The sequence below is a fragment of the Drosophila santomea genome, chromosome 3L, assembly GCF_016746245.2.
Source record: "Drosophila santomea strain STO CAGO 1482 chromosome 3L, Prin_Dsan_1.1, whole genome shotgun sequence".
NCBI lineage: Eukaryota > Metazoa > Arthropoda > Insecta > Diptera > Drosophilidae > Drosophila > Drosophila santomea.
Genome location: NC_053018.2, coordinates 14,772,749 through 14,791,752, shown reverse-complemented (window position 1 = coordinate 14,791,752; position 19,004 = coordinate 14,772,749). Strand labels below are relative to the sequence as shown.

The 19,004-nt window shown below is 43.1% G+C and overlaps 3 protein-coding genes across 4 annotated transcripts in view; 2 read left to right on the top strand and 1 right to left on the bottom strand.

Annotated features, from left to right (window-relative positions):
* The window catches only part of LOC120447468 (serine-rich adhesin for platelets), a 113,921-nt gene that overhangs the window by 3,112 nt on the left and 91,805 nt on the right, over positions 1-19,004 (top strand). Inside the window, exons 2-3 of one of the 2 annotated variants that reach the window (XM_039628855.2) lie at positions 12,957-15,332; positions 16,274-18,612. In XM_039628855.2, the coding sequence (XP_039484789.2) occupies positions 12,979-15,332; positions 16,274-18,612 (4,693 nt within the window). In that variant the 5' untranslated portion in view covers positions 12,957-12,978. Of the gene's footprint in view, positions 1-12,956; positions 15,333-16,109; positions 16,177-16,273; positions 18,613-19,004 lie in introns of those variants that run through there. The other variant, XM_044005905.1, reaches the window with a different exon arrangement.
* Positions 4,556-6,304, top strand: LOC120447469 (trypsin-1). The gene is made up of 3 exons (XM_039628856.1): positions 4,556-4,940; positions 5,489-6,057; positions 6,131-6,304. Exons 1-3 carry the CDS (start codon positions 4,556-4,558, stop codon positions 6,302-6,304), a joined length of 1,128 nt encoding a protein of 375 aa, XP_039484790.1.
* LOC120447756 lies at positions 7,736-8,334 on the bottom strand. The gene is made up of 2 exons (XM_039629301.1): positions 8,108-8,334; positions 7,736-8,050 (listed from the first exon to the last, which is right to left on the bottom strand). Exons 1-2 carry the CDS (start codon positions 8,255-8,257, stop codon positions 7,736-7,738), a joined length of 465 nt encoding a protein of 154 aa, XP_039485235.1. The 5' UTR covers positions 8,258-8,334.

The window sequence follows — 19,004 nt, the reverse complement described above, 5'->3', positions numbered from 1 at the left end:
CACACATCCTCTTTCGCAGAGGTCCGATTTGTAACTTGATCAATGTGGCAATTGCTTCCTCTGCCTTTTCCACGCCACTTGGCCTTTTCATTAGCTTCAATTTCAATTTGCTATTCGCTATTTGCTATTTGCAATTTGCGCACCAAACTCTGTTTCGTTACTGCTTCTATGTTCCAGCCATTTTTTCATCGGCTCGGGCCAAGAAAAAAACTTGTTTATGGCTCCTACAAGAATGTGGAAAGCAAGAAAACGAAACGAAAAAAAGATAGCAACAAAACTGGGTTAAAATTGTTAGACAACCTGAAGTTGCAGTTGCCGTTTCTGAAATATTGCCTAGGTATGGGGTCTACTATCGAGTCTGGTCTCTAAGCTGTGGCCTCGCCAATCTGCAAACTCCAAACACCATGAAGTGTGTTTTCGGATTGCCAGCATACAGCACAGCAAGTACTAAATGAATTGGCATGGAATGTTTGGAGGTTCTAGGATGATCTCAATAGAATCCGGAGAAGATTTATTGAATTTTTATGAATTACGAGAAGTGCAGAATAAGTGGAACATTTGTGTGCAATATATTTATATATTTTGAACTAATATCTGCAGTTAAATCTACTTTGGTGAAAGAAAATACATAACTCATAATTCAAAAATTTGTAAAGTACAATTATTGGAGGCCCTACTATTACCACACCTATAAAACCCTTCATTGCTGAAACACGATTCCTGCAATTTGTGCATTTTGGCTCGTTTGCATTGACTTTTGTGTTTGAATCGGTGCCATTGCACTTGCGAAAGGCTCTGAAACACTGAAGCCCTACGACAGCTAACCGAAACTCATCTTGGGTATGGTCAGTAATGAAATAAAGCCGAACTGAAACAAACCAAGCCGTGGCAAACCGTGGCAAACCGAGCCAAGTGAGCCAACTATCGGCGGCTACTTAGTATGCCCGGCCCGAGTTCGACACTCACTATGAGAAGGTGCAACAAGACGCAACGTTCGGTTTCAATTGGCTTGTTGTTGGCTTATTAATTACCTCACCGCACAATTGCGTGGCACATACACAAAACACCCACCAGAAGGATGGCGACTTTTGGGGGGCTGCGGGGGTTTTGGCCGCTTTTGTAGAACCCACAAAAGGCGTTGGACGGTGGCGGGTAATACGAGTAACGACTTTTTGTGGCCCGTAAATGGAGCCCCCAGTCTGATAAAGTCAACAGCCCCAACCAGTTTGAAGTTGAATTTAGGATTTTTTGTACGCTATTCTCATTATATTTCATTTAAATTGAGCAATGAGTGGCTGCGTGGCTTTCCATAAACAAATGAAGAGCTCGTGAAAATTGAGAGTGACTTTGTCGACTTGCGTTCATTTTTGCAAACTCGTTTTTGCATATTTCTATGTCGTTTGCTGTCGGTTACTTTCAAATGTCAAACGAAGTTGAAGGTGGCCCACAATGATATTTGATTTTTTCCTATCCTACTCTTATATTATATGATTTATTTTGAGTCACGTTGAAAACGAACGAACGGCGCCTTGAGAAAACAAAAGACTTGAGCAAAAAACTTGTTTATGGTATTTTTGGAAAATTATATGGTGATCTAGGAATTTGTTAAATTTTTTGTTAACTCCAACGTAAATAATTTTATGTCTATATAAAGAAAAATGAAAATAATTATAAAATTAATAAAAACAAAAGACTTAAGCAAGAAACTTGTTTCTGAGATATATTGACCGGAGCATTTATTATTAAACTTTATGTTTGGATAAACTATGTTTATGTTTATGTTTGGAAACTCTCTGAAAGTCGCAACAAAAACTAAAATGTATAAGGGTATGTGATATTTAAATTTATCGGGAATATCCAGTGAAACTCTGCAATTTGTCTTGTGCCACAAAAGCCAGAAAAAATGTATATTAAAAAAACATTAAAATTGTTGGCTATAATCATTTATCATACCTTCACTTACAATTCAATTAAATGCAATGCACGATGCGCAGAAACTCCACAGATGGCAAACAATTCCAAAAGCGATTCCGAAAAGTCATAAGCAAAATCGTAGAGCTGTCCACGGGTGAAACTTAATAAAGCCTGAGAAAGTTGCTCAAGGCTCAGGTGACAATCATTAAAATAAAGCAACAAATAGCTGGCTAACTAACAAAATACAATAACCACAAGCCAACTGAAAAAAATGCGATAATTGCTAACAAATTTGTACGACAAGCACATGCCAAACATGCAACACACAAAAGCCACAACGCATTTGAAGATCGCCTTTCTGGCTTGGCACTAAGTAAATGATTTTTAATTTACTTTTATTTTTGGTCAGGCTTAAAGAACGTTTTAAGAAAGCTGCACATGAGGTGGTTCTGCCTATATAGACTCTTATTCAACTCACTTGGCTTGCTGCATCTTCTCGACTGCTGCCAATGACCCAGTTTAATGCAAGTGGAACGTTTGACCAACAACTGCAACGCGGCAACAGCTCTTGGCCATAAATAGCCAGATCTTTACTTGGCTCGTACCAGAAAAATATGGGATAGGATCAGTTTCAGTTAATTTTGCAAAATAACAAAGTTTTAATACCCTTTGATCTAGTAAAAATATACAGCACAAGCAATTCCGATTTTCTGCAGAAAAAATCAATAAAAATATATTATAAACGTTATTTGCAATAGTGTTATTTCGCATAAAATATTATGACATACTCCGCCATGTTTATACCTGCCAATTAACTTACAAATTTTAACGGCCAAGCAAACGCCATTAGGTGCTTACATTTATTGGATAATCTGTTATTTATGTTTACGATTCAATATATTGCCATTGCTTGTAATTCGGTATGCCTATGGTCTATAACTAGACGGAAATTAAACTTTTTCCGAATAAACTTCACTCAATGAGGAGGCACCTACCTGCAGACTTATTGAATGAATGCTATAGAGATGCGGCTCAAAGTCGAGTCAAGTTTGGTTCTGAGTGGAAGAGAGTTGAACCGATCCGAAGAGAGAGAGAGAAACTCGTTTCTTTTGGGATGCTGGAGTGGCTTGGAAGAACTTTCTTCTCATTGATTCTAGCGGCCTGCATATAAATAAATAAATTAAAGATACTTTCTTTCTGGCGTTGTGTGCGTGAGTCTGTGGCTTGTGCTTTGGTGTCATCATCTCATCTATTCAATGCCTCCAAGCTAACGCCTCACTTCTTCGTCTGACCCAAATACTTGGAAGCTCTTTCTCCGGAGGTCAGATCCCAAGTCGAAGTCGAAGTGGAAGTCGAAGTCTGAGCCTGGTTTTTTCTACACCTTGTGTCATTTTTGTTGTTGGCGATCGGAGATCGGGTGTTTGGTGTTGGTTTTGGTTTTGGCTGTTGGTTCAACAAGCGGACAGATTATGAACATCAACCCATTTACAAGTATTTCCAGTCCTCCGGCTCGCTTTTCGATTATACGCATCTTTATCGGCATCTTCATTAGTTTGACCCAATTTACTTGAGAGTTCTTTTTACTTTCTATTTTCCCCGCGAACGGCTTAAGAATATCTCGTGTTGTGGGACGTACGTTTTTATGGACCTCTTGTTAGGCTTTTGATTTGGGGAAGTCAATTTACTTTCATTTGAGGAAATCTTTTTCGGGTCTGTCGAATAATTTCAGATTTATGGGCGTTCACGAACACTTCCGTTGTGATGTTGGTTGAAAAGAAAATAGGTTTGATACGAAAATTTATTAGTTTCGGAAAGGAAATTTCACCTTTCAACACGAATAAAAGTAGCAACTTAATCGATTTTACACTCAGCTTTAAAATTCTCTTCACATGCTCTACACAGTTTGAGTAAACAGAATTAACCTTTGTTAGCCCCACAAGCAAATGTGGTCAGCACTCTTTGATGACTTGTAATTACGAAGCAATCAGAATAATATTTCTTCACCACACATGCGGTTTAACCTTTAATGTTCTCATCAACCTTTAGTTGGACTTGGAGTTAATTGAGCTCCTTTCTGGGTAAAACCCAGAATGGGCAATTTCTCTGAAACAAGAAATATATTAATGATTCAGTGCGAAATCAGAACAAAAGTTATAAATCTCATTTGCGATATCAATCCCGAAATTTGAGTGCTCCACAAGATTTATAACCCAAAGCGGCGGTGTTTTATTCTATTTCGGACGAAAAGAAAGCGGATCTGACTATTAACATAAAATGTTGATAAAGACAAAACACGGAATCGCGCCGAAGACATCAAAGTTCGGCGATGGTAAAATGCTAAAAAAATATATATTTGCCAGATTTATTGACAAATGGGTTCGGATCTACTTTGTGGAACTAGGTCGAGTGGTGATAAAGGGCTTTCGATTGAAGATTTGGAATATGCAAAGAAATTTGGCTGATAAAATAGTTTGATGGACAGCCTAAGAGCTTCATTAAGTTGTTAATGTTTTTTTGCGTATACTATTAAGTATATGAATATTAAGATGGATCTGTTGAGCTGCGCTATAAGAACAGTTAAATGGCAAGGGCAGCCCATCAGTTTGCGTTTGCTAAGCGATTCGGTCGGTTCGCCGCGAATATGAAACTCATTCCGCCAGTTCTTCTACTACTCCTTCTTGCTCTCATTTCGATCTGCGATCGAAGCTGGGCCGTCTATAATTATCAGCCACCTTCCCGCGGTTATTTCTATCCGAAGCCAGCGCGATTGCCACCTCTGCCAGTCAATGGATCTATGACTTCCAGTACCGGCCCACCGCCCGGAGTTCAGTCGGACTTCATTGACGATCTGATTGAGGGCCATAAGCAGCAAATCTTATCGAATGTCTTGGGCGTGGCCAGTGAAACTCCCTCGGATCCAGCCTCCTCCTCGTCCAACTCCCTCGGATCGCCATCCTCATCCGCGACTTTTCCCCTCGAAGGCGGCGGTGCCAAGGCGTTTCGCGTTAATCGCTGTGCCAGCTGCAGTGAGTTGGGCAAATTGTAGTGCCAATCGAAGCCAGCCAGGGAATGAAACGATCCCGGCTAATCTCCGGCTAATAATTGCGAATTTGAATCGGTCATTGTACGCCTATCGGTAAAAGCATTGCATCTGCGAAACGTGCTGTGAGCACAGTCAACGACTTTATTTCTTTACGCCTTGGTGTAATCTATTGGCCAAATCGATGAAACAGTTGCCACACGATTAGGCATTCATTACCATTGGCGTATTAAAGCATCATAGCAAACACTGTGATTCAATTAAAGTCATTTGAGTGCTTAGGCAATATTAGATTAAATATATTAGATAAAAGGCGTATCATAAAGTGAAAAGATTTATACATGTTCCGAAAACTTTTCGAATGCTTTTCTATTTTTGTAAAATACTTATATCGCTCATCTAAAGAAAGCAAACATTTTTGTAGATCGATAATTTGATAGTTTAACATCCGGATAGGTGTCCCTCGTTTTCACTCCCTGGCTGAGAGACCACCAAAGACCACCACATCGAATCCCAATTTCAATCCTCTTGCAGCCTGCGGCGTTCCGAATGTGAATCGCATTGTGGGCGGCACCCGAGTGCGGACGAATAAATATCCGTGGATTGCGCAGATCATCCGCGGTACCTTCCTGTTCTGCGGCGGAACTTTGATCAACGATCGCTATGTCCTGACTGCCGCCCACTGTGTCCACGGCATGGACATGAGGGGCGTGTCCGTTAGACTGTTGCAGCTGGACAGGAGCTCCACCCACCTGGGAGTCACGCGGTCGGTGGCCTTCGCCCATGCCCACGTGGGCTACGATCCGGTGAGCCTGGTCCATGACATAGCCCTCCTGCGTCTGGATCAGCCCATTCCCCTGGTGGACACCATGCGTCCAGCCTGCTTGCCCAGCAACTGGCTGCAGAACTTCGACTTCCAGAAGGCCATTGTGGCGGGTTGGGGTTTGAGTCAGGAGGGTGGCTCCACCTCCAGTGTCCTGCAGGAGGTGGTGGTGCCCATCATCACCAATGCCCAGTGCCGGGCCACCTCGTACAAGACCATGATCGTGGACTCCATGTTGTGTGCCGGCTATGTGAAAACCGGCGGGCGGGATGCTTGTCAGGTGGGTTTGGAGCTACTCCAAATGTGTTTTACTGTTTGCAAATGATCACTCCTTCTTGGAACTAACTTTCCAGGGCGACAGCGGTGGTCCCTTGATCGTCAGGGATCGCATCTTCCGCTTGGCTGGAGTTGTGTCCTTTGGCTACGGATGTGCCAAGCCCGATGCTCCGGGTGTCTACACTCGAGTGTCTCGCTACTTGGAATGGATAGCAGTCAACACAAGGGACTCTTGCTACTGCGTTAATTAGTTATGAATTATTTATTTTACCATGCCTTAAATTATTTGCAATTGAAGCTAATTAAAATAATATTTATTAACTTTTCAAAAATGCGCATTTGCTTAAAAGTTTTTGAAGAATGACTTAGAAGATTGCAAGATTTCACATTACATTTTATATTCAAGACAGTAGTTTGTTTTGCCACTCGTTTGATTGGATAAAGATACATTTTACCATCGGAAGTGGAGTAACTTTATGCATTTCTACCGCAGCAGCCCACGATCGCATAGAAATCCAGTTCTCTTTCTCGATCGCGGAGTCGGGTTTATGTATTTCGTTTGGGGAATTGGAGCGCGTGTGACCCACGCAACTCCTTCAATCGACAGCTGGTTTTACTTTCTTAGTGCAAAAGAAATACAAATTGTACAAATATTTTGTGGAAACAGGTTATGGAAACCCTAGCGGTGGCCTTTCACTTTTTGCCCCGCGACTTTATTTTGCAGAAATCAATAAAGCCCGAAGTCAGAGCTAAAGCTGAAGTTGAAGTTGAAGTTTGCTGAGCGAAAATCGAAAATCGAATCGAAGCCAAGGACGTTTTGCGTCGACATCGCCTGACACATTGTTATCACTTGTCAAGGCTCCACTAGAAATACAACAACTGTTCTGCGAATCGCGAATCGCGGAGTTGACAAAACCTTTATCTTTATCCCTTTTGGCCGGGCAGGCCGACTTGTGGCCGACAGTTGTTTAATGGATTTTCAAGTTATTTCTGGTATTTTGTTGTAGTTGCCGCTGCATGTCGCAGAAATACGGCAAAACAGAGATATCTCTCCGCGGAAAGAAACTCGTTTGTGGCTAGGGGCCAAAGAAAATGCCGCATAATTGCCGCCGCCACGACTTCAGGGGGCTACAGAAAAGGGGGCGTGGCGGGGCAGGGCGCCCAGAAGGGGCGGCTGGCTAGCCACCGAATCGACAATGTTGTCAATGCTGGCTGCTCTGGCATTTGATTTTATTTTTAACTAGACTATAATTGATGCCGAGCATTGCAAGGGTTATCGAGAAGCAACTCGACGGGGCGAGCAAAGGGGTAAATGTGTGTGGAGTTCAGGGAACAGCGCAATTTATCTTAATTAAAAACGTGCCATCAGGAAAGAGTTGTTTAGTAATATTCATGAAAATGCCGCTGCTTAGCTAATTTACATAGATCAACCTTTATGCGAGACCTACTATTTCTGGTTTAAGTTACTTGTTGTAGGCAAAAGAACGTAACTAAAGATGTGGCAAGATATAAGTGAATTACAGAGCTGAACTCATTTAATTATGTTGTAAACAATGCCTGACATTGTAACAATGAAAAGGCTTATAATGATTATTAAAACCACCATAGAAAATATCAAGTGTTTTGTTTTCTTTATTTTCGTATTACTTTAAGCTTAGAATTCGGCTTCCGAGCTGAGATCATTACCTCTGATTAAGAAAGTATCGCAGCTTCTCTATGAAGATAATCGTAGATTGAAGTTCTCTTTTGATGTTGGCACATTCCACAATAAGATCCAGGCAGTGTTCCCAATGCCGATTCGCGATTCGCAAGTTATCTGGCACCAGAGAGCCAAATATGTTCCTCACAGGTCGGAGATATCCCAGGATCGGGTTGACAGGCAGTCGAATGATCTTGAAAACCTTTCCCCAGGAGCTCTGCTCCTCCACAACGCGAGTGAGAGCCTTGTAGGGTCGCCCTCTGGGCAATTGGGCTTCTGCTGGAATTCGCAGAGCACTCTGGTGCAATCTTACTCTGGCCAGGACTAGTTGAGCTCTAGATGACTCCTTACTCACTTGCGTGTGTAGCAGCTCCAGGTCCTCTATTAAATGAATCATTTGCAAGAGGAGGCCATCTAAGGTACATCTGCCATCCTCGTCCTCCGGGTTTGATCTTGATTCTCGTTGCGGATCCGATTCATCGCAGGGCTCTACCGTTTGGCTCATCTCCTGATAGTTCTTCTGTATGCAGGTTATTTCTTTTCAACAATTTTTGAAAGCTCAAAAAGCAACGATTTGAAATCAGTTTGATTTGAAACGACATTGTGACTGAAATATCAAGCAAACCAAAAAACACTTTTGTTGAGATGGTTGTTATGTTGTTGCACTTTAGATGTTAATGTACAGCAACATTAACTAATCCTGATTACAGTTAACTAATACAAAACGAGAGATCATAATAAGATACTAATCAGGTAATGCCATTGTCTGTGAAACCATCTTTTCAAATTAGTTTCCCAGAAAATGAACTAGTTTACACTTACTCCACTTGAAGCCAAGTTGTTTGCCTTCAAATTTCTTAGGTTTTTTCTGTTGGTTATGATGAATTTATCAGATTTGTTAGTCTGCCTTGAAATGAAGAGGGTTTTGAGGAGGGGCATCGTCGCACCGCACGCTTCGCTGGCTAATTTAACATAATTCTCACATAAATCGCCAGCGAGTTGGGTAGAGAAATTTTCACGCCTCGCTTAACGCATTTGGCATAGCAAAAATCCATTTCTTGGCTTATTCTCCTGCCACTTTGTTAGCGCTTCCTTTCCATATTTTCATTTTGTTTTTTGATTTTTTTTACAATTTTTTTATGGAGTAAAAACAAATGTCCAAAATTGTACAAGACACGAGTGTTCGCTGCATCAACGCGGCACTTTGCTGCTAAACCGCAAAACATTTTAATAAATTGCCAGTTATTAGTTTCTTGCGGAGCGGCAGGAAAAAGTGCAATTAAAATGCATTCGAAACGGGGTGAGGAACGGGGTGAGGTGGTGGGTAGGAAATCGGGGGACAAAGGAAGTGCCGCAGCGAAAGAAATTAGCATAAGCATTGACTTTTTTCCAACGGGGAAGGTGGGGCAAAAAAAACTGTTGCGCTAGTTTCCCATAATTTGCCCCAGCCAAGATAATGAGCAAGAAAGAGTAGCCGCCAGGGGATGGGGTGGAAATGCGGGGAGGGGGAAAACCCAGGGGGCGGGAAAACTGCGGTCAGTCGCATAGCAAATGGTGTGAAACTCTGCTGAAAACCGGGAAGGAGGGGAAGCCCGCACTGCACTGCCTTCATTGTTCAACGTTGCACTCGCTTTTTGTTGCTGTTTTAATGGCCACCGCTTGCAATTTGCATAAATGTTTTTAATTAAATGCATTTAAAGCATATTTTTCAAAGCACACCGGGCAAATTTGTTAATGAAATCGAATCAGGGGGAAATGGGAAGTGCCTTTACGTTAAGGTTATTATGCCTAATATGGGAACTTGGCAGGGAAAGTAGCAATATCACAATAATTATCGATAAGAAATTTCAAATGAGATTTTTAATGCGATAAGTAGTTGTAGAGTCTAATGCGAAAAATGATTTAGATGGATTTAAATGGGAACAGACTTGCTTAAAGGGAAACCTCAATTAAATAAAGTATTATAAGGTACTAAAATCATCTTATTATAGAATAAGGAAAATAAATTGATACGAGTCTTAATTAAATATTATTTCGCCATTTAAGTTGTCCATTTATTTATGCTAAAAGAGCTAAATTAAATTGCATGAGGGTGATATCCACAATAAATTTTACTTGGTGCCTACTAAAATACAACAATATCAGAGCTTGGCAGTAAATTATCTAATGTAGTTGCCAAACTACCACTTTAACATTACATAAGTCCGAGAAATAGCTTAATCAACTGCAAGCCCACTTATCACTCCCTTGTCACTCGAAACTAACCGCATCCGAACTTCAAAAAAATAAAATCAAGACAAAGACGGAGGCGATTAACTTGTTTCACGAACTTTCAAAATGCAACACCAAAAGAAATGAAAAGAAAACTTAAAACCAAAAGATCCCACTACAAACTTGCCAAAAACTCGCTTGTTTCCTTCCTGTGTGCGACCAAAAAAAGGCAACCGCAAATTTTTCTGTTTTCCTACCTCAAATTCGCAAAAAAAAATCAAAAAAAAAAAAGCACACAAAAAAAAGCCATACAAAACAATTTATGTCAACTTTCTTTTTATCAAACAAAAAGAAGGAATCAACGTGTGGCAAAACGGTGGGGGGAAAATTCCAAACAATTTTCAAAGCCACCGCAAAAATCTTGCACCACAGACTCCCACACAAAGTCAGGCAGTCAGGTGGGTTTTATTTCAGCTTTTTTCCTTTTTATTTTTGCGGCTCCGAACAGATGATTTAGCGACGGGTTTTTCTCTCCACCAGTTGCAGAGGTTGCAAGAAAGTTGCCGAATCATGAAGCAACTCCTTCCCCTTCCCCTTCCCCTTTCCCTCCCCATTCCTGAAAAAGAAGCCCCTCGCCCGCAAAAGGGGTACATTTTTTGGGGGAGAGTAATCGAAAAGCATTCGATGGAGCTCTTTCTCGGTGGACAGGTGACCAATAACCACGACACTGGTCGGTTCAGTTCTTAAACTTGTTTCAATTTACTGTAGTTTTACCGCTACCGTTCTCGTTCCCGAAGTTGTATACCCTTTTTGAAGCGAATAACTCTAACTTTCCGTTTAAGTTTGCTACATTTTCGGAATACCAATTTTAGAGAGTCAAACGAAGTCCATTTAATGCATTTTCTTGGTCATTTTCCCTCGGGGCATTCTTTTTCTACACCCGGAAACCTAAGGCTTTCGACTTTTGTTGGTTTTGCTGCGGACTTCTGGGCCCATCCTTACTTATCAGTGTCTCTTTTTTTTTACGTATTTTTTAACGTGGCTATAACTGTTGTTTTGGCCGGTGCCCGGTAATTACCAATGTCGGGAGCAGGAACGAGAAATGGACCGGGATGGCAAACGAGTCGAGTCAGTTGCCCCTTCCCCGCGTCTCCGAACATCACAAATTTGAAATCAGTTTCATTATATAAATTGTTACCTTTAGACGATGTGGCAGACAGCTTGGGCTGGAGGTTTGTAGCCCTCATTGAGCCAGTTTTTTTTACTTTGAGCTGTGAAAAATATATATTTCTTCTCTCTTTAAGTTTCGCATTCCTCTTTCAACTGAAAATTGCACACAATTTGTGCTGCATAATGTCAAAGTTGGTTTGGCTTTGGTGCGAAACGAATTTGATTGGGCATCCGTTGGATAGAAGTGGCTCAGAGTAACGCACTTGACTTCAATTAGACAGCGAGCACTTACCAATTGCCCGGCTTTTCCCCCCATCCCCTATACCCCCCTGTCCTAACATCACGTTTTCCCCGGTCCTTCATGTACTGGTCAAACAGCTTCCTCCTCGAAAATGGCAAACTGTGTCAGTCAGCAGCGACTTTGACTGGCACTCGTCTGGCGTCCCATCGCAGTTCCTCGGTGCCTCGGTTCCTGATTTTTCCATTCCCATCTCTCAACTTTCCTCGGCTCAGCCCCATTTGGTCATTTTGTTTGCTCCTCCACTAAGCAAAAATTAGGTAGAATGTTAGAAGAGCTTCCACTCTTTGTGAAGATGCATTTTTCATATTTTTTATAATAATTGCATACAAGTATTTCATCTTTAATAATATCGTAGATTGAACTTTTGTGATTTGCACTGTGAATATTAATAAATATTACTTTATCTAATATTTATAATAATATTTTGCCAATTGTAATAATAGTTGTAATTGTAAGGATCATAGTAAAAGTTAAACAGAAAGGTATTAACTTAAAGATACAAGAATGATACAAGAAGATACAAGAAAGATACTACGAAGGACTTTCTTAACGAAACTAGCTTGGCTACTCCAATCCTACTTTAATCCTAAATCGAGTGAAACTCTTCTTCCAGAATTGTTCTCTGTGCATGTCCATGGTCAGTGGCTGTCAGTCAGCCGCCAGTGTCCATCCAGAAGGCGAATCCCCACCCAGATTGCGCTCCTTTGTTTGCTCCCCTAACTGTTTGTGCTATCCCGAGTGTTGACTGACAGGTGCCGCCGGAGAATTTTGGCGCTACAAAGTGCATAAATAAACATTTTTCCAACTCTGTTGACAGTGGAACATGGCAGCGAAAGAAAAACGCCGAAAGAAATATCACGAAACCGAGGGACCAAGAGCCATTAGTTAGATGAGTGAGCAGCAGAAGAAGAATTATGAAGGGAGGGCTTAGAGCGCACTTTAAAATTTGAGTTAAAGTTGTTTCCTTACCTTAAATTTTAGTAAATTAAAGTTAAATATTCGTATTGCTTTAAATTATTTAAAATTTGTATCACTTAATTGTTTACATTTGTTATATATTATAAATAAAAACAAGAACCCTTTTTTAAGCTTTGTACATAATCATTGAACCTAATATTCAATATTCATACATATGTATGTATATCTAACATGTTAGTTATTTCTACATGTTTTCTACATTGCTACATTGCTTTTGTACATTACCTTAAAAAAATTTCAATTCACTTATCTACACGTAGAAATCGTGGTTATAAGAAAGCACTAGCTAAGATCATCTATATAGGTTCAAATCCGTGGTTACACCAACATTTTCAACAACGTTTCTTTAAAAAAGCTTTAGTAGAGATCAAAACCAAAGTATCTCACTATCAAGATCAATAACCCTCATTTCCTCTTGAAATTTTTACTTTTATTACAAATGAAGTTATAGGTATATTAATATATAAAAATATTATAAGTATTGGTTGACCATAAAAGTAATATTAAAATTAATAATTATAATTTGTTTTTTATTTTTCTACAGACTCTAACTCAACAGTGCTACAATGGCCTCCACAGCAACAGCGAATGGCACGACAGCGAAGACAGCAACCATTAATGATGACTACATAACGGTAGTGGAAGTGGACGACCCGACGTCGAACTCGAAGGATCGCCTTAAGAAGCTAGTCAAGCGTCAAAGCTCCGTGGCGGAGGACTCCTCGTTCATCACAGTGCTGACCATTAACGAGATGGAGTTACTTCAACAGCGAAAACAGGACAAGGAAGTTGGTGGTGAATCAAATCCAACAATGGAGGAGCAAATAGAGGATGTCACAGTGTTCAGATTACCGGGAGAACGTCTCGGTTTTGGCCTCAAGTTTCAGGGAGGCACCAGAAGCACAGAACTCATCCAAAAACTGTACATACAATCCTGTGCCGCCGACAGTCCTGCCTCCAAAGTGGCCACCAGCTGGGGTAATCTGCGCGAGGGCGATGAGATCGTCAGTATCGATGGTCGGGATGTGCGGGAATTGACGCGTATCGATTGCGTTCGCGGCCTCAAAGACAACGTGGCCATTCAGCTGGTGGTGCGAAATGGCCACGGACAGAAGCCGCCCAGCGAAGAGGATCCACAGCAGCAGGAGCAGCTTTCGATCACTCTGAATGCCCAACCACCGCCGCCACCACCAGTGCCGCCAAGGAAGCTGGTGAGACGACAAAACTCCAAAGAGAACCAGGCGCAGTTGCTCGTTGAGAAGCCACTGACACCACCACCGGATGCGGAGTACTACCTGAATCTTCTCACCGAATCCATCAAGGCGGGCTCAGAGTCGGATGATACCGCCAGCACAATTTCCACCGTCATCGACAAGTTCTCTATGGGCTCCAATTACTCATCGGACAGCAGTCTGAATGGTCATGAGCTGGCCAAGGTTTTGCAACCTTTCACCCTTCTCGAGCAGGAGTTTCTGCCCTTGGAGAACATCCAGGGAGGACATCCCAAGTTGCTTATTCCTGGCAACAACTACGAAAATGTGGAGTTCAAAACGGAGAAGGTCAATGTATACGAGAATGTGGAGCTCAGGAGTCCGGAAACGACGCCGACACCAAAACCCAGAGTCCAATTGGCCACCGTGGAGCCGAAGAAGCGATCGATCATACCCATGCCACGAAAGATTCCCACACCAACAAAGCTGCCCATTGAGGTGACTCCGCCACGGGTTCCCATATTGGAGGAGCCCAAAACGCCCACCAATGACAAAGCTGATTCTCACAGAACACCCACAAACGAACTCAAGGAGTCTCCCATCAGTGCTACCAAAATACCTAAGGCCAAGTTCTCGAGGGCCAAAACCGAAGGCGAGATCAAGTTGCAGTTGCCAAACCCCAAACAGCAATCGCCACAAAGCAAATCTCGCATACCCGTAGTCAGTATCCCAACACCACAAAAAACTGTGCCCAAGCACGTATCACCCACTTTGAATGGCACACCACTCAGTTCAAATATACCACGGCTGTTGCAGAAGCAGAAATCCGAAACGGATCTGAAACTGAACTTGTACAGGAGTAAGTCGAAGGAGTCGAGTCCCAGACCTCCCTTGCAGCGAGCGAACTCGGCAGAGGCTCCAGAAAGGACCTTTATCCCGGTGCTTCTGAATGGCAACTCCAGAAGCTCCAACTCCTTGGAGAGCGTCAGTTCGATTGGCAGCAATAGCAGTGGAAATAGTGGCAGATCGCCAAAGGGACCAAAGCCCAAACCACCAGAGCGAGTTCAATCGCTTCAGAAAACCCAAATACCCAAGCTGCAGGCACTTCCAACCACTCCACCTCAACAGATACCCAAACTGAGTATGCAGACGTTCAAGCAGAGCCCACCCACACCCCGATCCACTCCAGTGGGCACTCCATCTCCCACCAGCAATCGAGAGATACGCTTCAAGATCCAGACGTACGAGAGCAAGACCCAGGACGAAGACAAACTACCCAGCTTATTTGACCTGGTGCACAGTCAGGAGAATGATAAGGATAAGGATAAGGATAAGGACGGTGATTCGCTCAAGATCCACAATAGTATCACAGCGCTCCTGGCCGCCGCCGCTGCTGAGGCCGCTGATCTCTCTCGGGAGTCACCACCGCCGCTGGTCGTTGGGAAGTGCATGAAGATCGCCGATGACACCAATACCACCACCTGCTATTCCAGTTCCAGCAGCGGGGAGGAGGACGAGGATGATCTGGATGCTGCCAACCGGGAGTACATATGCGAGGATGGCGAGAAGCTGGGACCTCCGGAGCTGATAAATGGACCCGGTCCCTCGGAGGCCTACTTCAACATGTTCTGGCACTCGAACATGCTGCCCACCATCGGCGAGGTCGAGGAGGAGTTCTCCTCCCTGGAACCCCAGTCCCTAACAAACGGGTGAGTAATTGCTTTTGAAAGTGTCAGTCGGGGGATTAGATTGGGTATCAGAGTGTCTATAAGCCATAAGCCAACTTCTTAGGCTGTGCAGTTTTGTATAGTAAAATCAAATTAAATATTTGGGATTATATAAGATCGATGGTAGATATATTCAAATTGAATGCTATGAGATGAGCTAAATTCTTTTATAAAATTATCAATAAGTTGTATTATTTTTATTTAAGTAAATGGGCAACAAAAACCTAGTTCATTAATGTCAGGTTGGGAAGGAAATATGTCTAGTCGTTCTAATCAGTCACTTTTATTATATGGCTTAGATATTTGCAAATACCACTGGCCAAATACCATTAGGCAACAAACCAAAAATATGCTGCTTACGCATGGACTAGTTCGTTAAATAATATAAAATAACTATCTTTAAAATAAGAAAATTGTTTTTAATATTAGTGAATGGTACACGTACCTTTTAAAACATTGCATTGTGCAGTGGTCAAGTCAATTGATTAGATCTAGATGCAAGTTCAAGTGTGCATAGTAAGGGGACTTTTCTATATGTACATGACTATAGAAAAATGTGGTGCAAAGCGAGTAGCGAAAGCAGTCAGCAGGGTAAACGGGTAAAGAGGTAACCCCCCACAGAAATAAAAAAGAAAAGGAGCAAATAAAAAACAAAGGCTGATAAGACAAAATGCCGGTGTGTTTACTAAAACACTGATAAGGGGGGCTTCAATCAGCCGATAAGGCGGAATGGCAATAGGAAAAAAGCTATCAGTGTGATTTTGGTAGCGTTGGGCGAAGGTTCGGAACTGATCGAACCTGTCTCTATTGACGTTTTGCTTAGCAGGTGTGATGACAACAAGTCAATTAGCATATCTAGCCCAGCGATAAGAAGCGTAATTGTCATTACTGAGGTTCTTTTTCTATGTACTTTTTTTATCCAGAAACCTTGTCAAGTCAGAGGAGTCGAAGAAGTTGCCCAAAATGGAAGTAAATGCCAGTGGACTGGCCCAGCTGACTGATGATAAGATTGCTGACCATGACGCAAGTGCAACGAGAGCGGATAGTCTCAATGAACGAAACGTCACAACGAACCAAACCCAGGAAATCAGCTCTAGCAGCTCGAGTTCTGTGAGAAGTCAGAAGACCACCACAACCACTCGAGTGACCACCACCAAGACAAGTTCCAGTTCCAGCTCCAGTTCCTCCAGTTGCTCATCCACTGTCCTCCCAGACATTGCCTTCAAGCTGCAACCCTATGAGGAAAGGGACGACATACTCTCGGAACCCATTACCACCATCCACGAAGAACGACGTGTGCTAAGTGAGCAGAAGACCCTCAGTGAATCGAGGACCCGGGATGCATTAACCGGCGAAGAGCAGCTGGTGACTAGTGCCAACTCGAAGTCGAGCAGTGCCCGCTTCAAGAAGATCAGCAGCAACGACAACCTACTCGACCTTGGCGACGAGCAGGAGATGCAGGAGCAGCCGTTGACCGCCACGATCACCCAGGAAACGAGTCTGAGGGAGCGGTTGGAGTGTCCTCAGGATAACCAGAGTATCGAGCGGGGTACTCTGACCCTATCCGAGCGGGGAAAGCAGCTGAGCGAACAGGATGGCCTCACCACCTACACGGAATGCGAGACGAGTGAAAAGGAGTCCTACTTGGAGGGCCAACAGCTTCTCAATGGCAAGGAGGGGTTAGGTATTGGCCAGGATGAGAATGGTGACCAGCCCACATACGAACGAGAGCTCAGCGAGACCCTAACGATCGTGAACGATGGTGAGAAGCAGGTCACCAAGAAACTGGAACAGAACAAGGAAATCGCTGGCAAGAAGGGTGCCAAGCTCCTCAAGAAGACCGATGAGGAGCGACTGCTCGAGCAGGAGGCCCAAAAGCTGATCGAAAGCTATCAGAAGGTCAAGAAGGAAGCGGAGAAGCTGTACAAACTAGAATTGGCCGACGATGATCAGGGCTTTGACTTGAGTGCCTTTGAGCAGGTGGAGGAGGCGGTTAAGCCAGAGAAAGTCCAGGAAGTGAACGACGCCCAAGCTGCAAAGGTGGATATTCAACTTGTAGAGGAGGTCAAAACACCCAATCACGTCATAGAGGAGGCAGTCAAAGTGGAAGATGTGAAGGAAGAGGAAACAAAAGAGAATGTCAAAGTAGCTCAACAGGAAATCAAAGAAGAGGTCAAGGTCTCACACCAAGAAATTAAAGAAACCTTAAAGAGTGTGGAAAATGTTGAGAGTAATGAGCTCAAGGAAGTTAGGGAGGAGGTCAAAGTGACCCAGCAGGAAGTTAAGGAACAGATTAAGGAGATCGAGGCTGTCAAAGTGGTGCACAAGGAAGTAAAAGTTATCAAGGAAAGTGCAAAAGTCACTACGACAACCAGTCACAAACAGGAAATCAAGGAAGTAAGCATCTCTCAAGAAGGAGTTTCCAAAAAGGATAGCGCACTTCCTGCCGTGTCAACCACAAAAGTGGAGATCATCTCACCTCCTCTGGAAGACGACTTGGGCTATGTGCTGCACAAGCACATTATTCTGCCCCAGGAGAAGGTCAAGACGCCGCCCGCGCCACTGCCGAAACCGAAACCCAAACCTCCAGTGCCCACGAACAAACCCAAAGTGCCGGTCAATTTGACCAAGCCGAAGTCAGCACCTCCCCCAGTGCCCAGTAAGAGGAGTGAGCTATCGGGATCTGGGGGCAAGCCCACACCCACCCAGAGACGCGGCAGCTTGGAGACTTCGCAACCTCCGAAACCGCTGGAACGCATAATTGTCGGCGTGGAGCAGCGGGATGAGCCGGTAAAGCCAGAAAAGCCGGAAAAGCTTCAGCCAATTATCAACTTGGCCAGCGTGGATCTGCCCAATGTGGCGTCCGATAGCAAGCAAGCGACCGTGGAAACGACTCCCGTGGTCGAGATGCCACCGGATGAGCTCCAATTCGAGAGCCACCAATTGCCGGATGACGTCGAGCAGCAAAAGGACATGCACCAGGACTCAAATGACCTGCTCAGCGGGTCGTCATCGTCGTCGGTAACCACGCCCATAACAACGCCAATTTTGGTGTCTGCCACCTCGTCGATGGACTCGGTGCAAAGTGTCATCGAGGTCGCCAATGGATTGCCCATCATCAGCAATCAGCAGACCGACGACGACGACATTGATGAAGATGCAGCGGCTGATGATGGGCTGCACTTGGAGGCCGAAGGTACGAAGGATACTCGTCCTGTCCAGGAGGTGACAACGGTGACGCTCGACAGGGAACACGAATCAGGTGAGTAACGACCTGTTTTTTACGTGAATAATTTCGAATTTCTTGTTTTGGTGTATACATTTTTTTTATATGTTTTATGATACGGGGTTATATTATCAACTGGGATTTTTAAATCCATAGAAGAGGTACCTAAAAGTATGGAACAATATATTAAATGAAAACCAATTCAAAAAATTTAAATATTTAAATAATTATCCCAGATGCATTAACTATATTGAGGCTTATTTATGCTATATTCAAATAATACCCTATTTTGTTTATTTTCCTTAAAGTTCTAGAATTTAGTTCAGTGAAAGCTTGCAACTTGACCCAAAACTGTTCCTCAAACTGTTTATGGCTTGCAGCTTCGGCAGTTGCAGTGGCTAAAATTCGAAGAGACTTTTTGGGGATCT

Bases quoted from the DNA above. Each gene is read 5' to 3' on its own strand.
- LOC120447756 (XM_039629301.1), bottom strand. From the start codon at position 8,257: ATGAGCCAAACGGTAGAGCCCTGCGATGAATCGGATCCGCAACGAGAA. The intron at 8,051-8,107 runs GTGAGTAAGGAG...AGATTGCACCAG, and splicing joins TGGAGCTGCTACACACGCAA to AGTGCTCTGCGAATTCCAGC.
- LOC120447469 (XM_039628856.1), top strand. From the start codon at position 4,556: ATGAAACTCATTCCGCCAGTTCTTCTACTACTCCTTCTTGCTCTCATT. The intron at 4,941-5,488 runs GTGAGTTGGGCA...ATCCTCTTGCAG, and splicing joins TAATCGCTGTGCCAGCTGCA to CCTGCGGCGTTCCGAATGTG. The intron at 6,058-6,130 runs GTGGGTTTGGAG...CTAACTTTCCAG, and splicing joins GCGGGCGGGATGCTTGTCAG to GGCGACAGCGGTGGTCCCTT.